The sequence below is a fragment of the Notothenia coriiceps genome, unplaced genomic scaffold (assembly GCF_000735185.1).
Source record: "Notothenia coriiceps isolate Sejong01 unplaced genomic scaffold, NC01 NC01_scaffold00002389, whole genome shotgun sequence".
NCBI classification, from domain to species: domain Eukaryota; kingdom Metazoa; phylum Chordata; class Actinopteri; order Perciformes; family Nototheniidae; genus Notothenia; species Notothenia coriiceps.
The window spans coordinates 1-4,596 of record NW_011335090.1 but is presented as its reverse complement, the minus strand read 5'-3'; the positions used below and the strand labels follow the sequence as shown (position 1 = coordinate 4,596).

General features: G+C 37.4%; 1 protein-coding gene across 1 annotated transcript; it reads left to right on the top strand.

Annotated features, from left to right (window-relative positions):
• Window positions 1-744: 744 nt before the first annotated feature.
• LOC104967296 (tripartite motif-containing protein 65-like) lies at window positions 745-4,143 on the top strand. The gene is made up of 3 exons (XM_010796711.1): window positions 745-805; window positions 2,035-2,483; window positions 3,890-4,143. Exons 2-3 carry the CDS (start codon window positions 2,037-2,039, stop codon window positions 4,112-4,114), a joined length of 672 nt encoding a protein of 223 aa, XP_010795013.1. The 5' UTR covers window positions 745-805; window positions 2,035-2,036; the 3' UTR covers window positions 4,115-4,143.
• The last annotated feature ends 453 nt before the right edge of the window (window positions 4,144-4,596 follow it).

Sequence of the window (4,596 nt, the reverse complement as noted above, 5' to 3'; positions counted from 1 at the left end):
AAGCAAACGGATGTAACCAGACACACATTAAAGAGTACAATATCTGCCTCCAAAATGTAGTATAGGAACAATATAAATGTACATAAAGTGAACATATTCAATTTTAGTAAAAGTACCTCACATTATTAAAATATAGGACTTGAGTAAACATATTAGATGCTTTGAAACTCTGCAGTAGACTATATATGTATTTGTTGAAGCCGATGTATAGGATAGATAACGCTTTAGGGGCTGACACTACCACTTTACATTAACACCCTTTTAACACCAATGCACAACTCATTTTAAAGTGTAATTGCCACTGTTTTCTAAGGAGTTTGGTGACATGTGTTTCTCCACCGACACGGATCTGCTTTAAACTGATGAAACAAGAAAAACACGCAATACTATTAGGATGTACTTCAATGTAAACATGATATCATTCAGAAATAGGAGTTAAATTACCTGTAGTGATAAATGTCCTTGCATTATTGACCCCTAAATCTGCTCCAGTTCTCAGGGCTGTGCGTAGCGCCATGTTGGAATGAGTTCTTTCGCTTTTTTTTCCCGAAGTACGGTGTCCGAGAGGAGCAAAACGATAAATAAATAATAAACAAATAACCCAAATACCACACAAATTTAATAAATAACGTTTTAAAGAGTTTGATGATAAAACATTCTTATAAAAAAGCGATTTTTAATTCATATTTTAAAAAAAAAAAGAAGATCGTCAGTACGTGATGGCGTCAGTTTTACGTAATGCGTCATCAGGAACTAGACGTTCCTTCAGATTCTCACAGATGCGGAGCACCAATGTAAAGAAGTGGTAGGAAATAACCTTTTATTTTGCTTTATCTATCAATGAATGAGTGTACAAATGTGCGGTAATATACAGTTTCATCCCTAGACTGTTTTAATATTATGAGTGTTGTGTCTCAACGTCCTTTCTGACGTCTACTTACGTGAATTGTGGCTAATGCTAAGCTAGCTAACGTTAGCTTCTGGGTTTGTTTTGGTTTTTACCCGTGGTTTCGATCTAAAAAGCAATGAATTGTGTTTTTTATGCGTTTTTGGGGAGTTTTCGTCTATGTTAAGGGCTGAATATGGGATATTGCTAACCCCTTAATTACAGAGATGTTAAGCAGTTACTGTCATGGTGGTTTCAGATATAAACACTGATATTAGTGCTCGATATCGATATGTGGATATTTATATACTGTCTTCTTTGGATTTGGATGGAAAAAGGCACAAGTGTTCTTGGTTGAATGCCTGATTTATAGATAAGCATGTCTCCTCAACAAGAATGCCAAATTAAAGTTTAATCATGTTTTGAAAGTTGTTGTTTTCTTGCCAACACTTAAAAAAAAAAGTCTACAAATGAATAAAGTGATATAATCCCAATATATGATCAGTGGTTTAACAAAATGCATCTCTAAAAATTAAACTAGTGGACCAACTCTTTAAGTCACAAAAGAGTCCAATTGTTTAAATGATTTACAAAAAGTCCATCAAAAGTTAGAGAAATATATATTTTACTTTTTATACTTTAAGTACATTTTGCTGGTGATACCTTTTACCTAAGTAAGAGTTTGAATGCAGGACTTTTACATGTAATGAAGTATTTTGACAATAATGTATTGGTACTTTTACTCAAGATAATTATCTGAATACTTCTTTCAGATCTGGCAAAATGTACCAATGTCTGCAACAAATCTTTGCTTCACATCGATGAAAATATATATTCTTCTACCGCTAATGGATAGATAGATACATACATACATACATACATACATACATACATACATACTTTATTGATCCCAATTTGGGAAAATGTTTGATATATGAAATAGAAATAAAATAGCATTTAAAAAGTAATAAAATACATATACATGTGGAAATACAAATGTCCAGTAACAAATATAATGCAGGATATTATTGTGCAAGAAAGGATTATTAAATAGAATATGAATGTAAAATGTCCAGTGGGAGTTATTAAGCTCTGGAGCAGACACCATCATCACGACCAACGTCTCCCTGTGTTCTTGTCGTCCGCAGAGATGTCAGCTGTCTCAGAGATGGATCCTCAGGACTCAAACCTCACCTGCATCATTTGTTTTGAGCGTTTCCGGATCCCCGTCACCATCCCCTGCGGACACACCTTCTGCCAGGAGTGCATCACCAAGCTCTGGGACACCAAGAGCAAAGCAGAAATCGGGCCTCAGTGTCCGCTTTGCCAGCAGGAGTTCCCCGTCCGTCCCGACCTGAAGAGAAACGTCTCCATGTCGGAGTTAACGGAGGCAGCAAACACCTCCTCCTCCTCCAGCAGGGAGGTGCTGGTGAGGGGGGGAGACGGGGGGAGAGCCATGCCGCTGTGCGACCGACATAAAAAGCCTATGGTTTATTACTGCCGCCAGGACAAGATGTCCGTGTGCTGCGTGTGCGCCATCTCCGAGTGTGCCCAACACAAGATGGTGATGCTGGAGACAGAGAGGGAAAGTCAAGAGGTAAAGTTAGTTTCCTAAAGAAGGGATTTCTGTTCAAAGTTTCTCTAAATCTGATTTCCCAAGGCCTGGAACAAAGCTAAACGTTCTGGGAACATCTTGGGAATACACTGGGAAAAATGCTGCTCCAAAAAAGGTGTTTTTGCTTCTAATAAGTGCAAAAATCTGCTAATATAAAAGTATAAATACCTGGTAAGAATTTTTGAAATAACAGAGGTAAATCAGATCTTGTAATTAGCCGGGAAAAGTTATTTTTTAACTATTTTTGACCACTATTTTGGAAATGTTGTGTTACTAAATAAGCCACAAATTGTAAAAAAAATTCAGTATCCTGACGTCAGTTGTTGATTTTCCAATAAAAATGTTAAAAAACATGTTTCATCTAAGATACAACTCAAAATAAGATGTTTCCAAGAGTCTTAACAAGATACTTAAGATACATTTTCTGAATCAAGACCCTATATCTCACTGCAATGTTAATAAGTTATTACTGAGTTCATGGTTTCTCTAAATCACATTTCTGAGGCCTGGAACAAAGCTAAACGTTCTGGGGAAATTGTGGGAACACACTGGAAGAAATTCTGCTTGAAAACAATTGAAAAAATACAAGTTTTCGCTTCTAATAAGTACAAAAATCTGCCAATAGAGGTGACATTTTTCTTGGTTAGATGTCTTGAAATAACAGAGGTAAATCAGATCTTGTTATTAGACGGGAAAAGTTATTTTTGAACTATATTTGACCAGAATCAGGACATTTAGTGTTACTAAATAAGCCAGAAATGCTCAAAATGATCTGTTTTCTGACGTTAGTTGGTCATTTTCATATATAAATGTTAAAAAAAAGTGTTTCATCTGAGATACAACAAAAATAAGAGTCCGAACAAGATATATATAAGATGCATTGTCTAAAAACAAGACCCTATATCTCAGTGCATTGTTACTACTTAAGTTATTAGGTGTTATATCAGGTGTAAATAAATATTCTGACTAGTTATTAGACAAATATACTTGGCAAGATTTTGAGTTTTTGTAGTGGTTAGTGAAATTGAGTGTTAACATATTGCAGTACATAACAAAGGAAAAGCCTTGCAATAAAGTGATATTAGTTTTTAAGGGAAAGGAAACTACCCAAGAATATTCTGGTGCAGGGATGACGTATTTCTGTGTTGGACCCTGAAGGCAGCATCCCTCTGGTCCAATGGGATTTCTCCATTCTACCACGTTTTGTTCAGAAAGGAACGTTTACTTATAAAGTACAACAACAAGTGTTAAAGGCAAGATAAACGCATTATAATATCACATTTCAGTCATTAAAAAGCCCAGAGAAGACCATTTAAAACAGGATAAAGTTGTGTATTAGTTAACCTGGATAAATGATTGTGTCCTTATTACTGGTTTGCTCTTCACAGATGCTGCTGGAGAGGAAGAGTAAGGAGGTGGAAAAGCTCACAAAGGAGACGCAGAAAAATATAAGCGACCTGTCGAATAATATCAGTAACGCTAAGGTAAGCATAGTGACATCACCATGTAATATTCCTGCTTCTATATACAAGTATGAACCTGAAAACGAGTGTGATAGGGCCCCTTTAAAGCAACTGTACCTTCATTTCTTTACATTGCAAAGCTGCAGCTGAAAGTAGATTTTAACGCCCTTTTTTCACGTTTTGTTCGCCTGGGCTTTTTTAGTTCAGATGATTTTGAAACATGAACCCTGTGCGATAGAAAGTTGTGTATTTTTTGTCCTCGGCCGCCCCGTAGTTTCAGAGCGCATCGAGTTTAAAATACCATCTACAAGCTGATGCTGACAGCCACGCTCCTGCCGTCAGCTTGCGGCAGACCACACTTCCACGCTCACCGACAGGCACCGACTGGCCATCGGGAGGACCGGGAGGGTGTGTGTATGTGTGGCGCGAGAGAGAGAGAGAGACCTTACGTATTATTGTTGTTGTTAGCATCTGGTGCTAGCTAGCTGCGCTAACGGATATAAGGAGCTGTTTAAATGAAAACAGAGGAGCGACATTTCGCCTACAACTGCGCCGAGCACTTGACTTTATGCAGGTAGCCAGACAGTGGGACATTGTGGGAAAAGTCAGCACACTCAGCACGGATAGTGCGC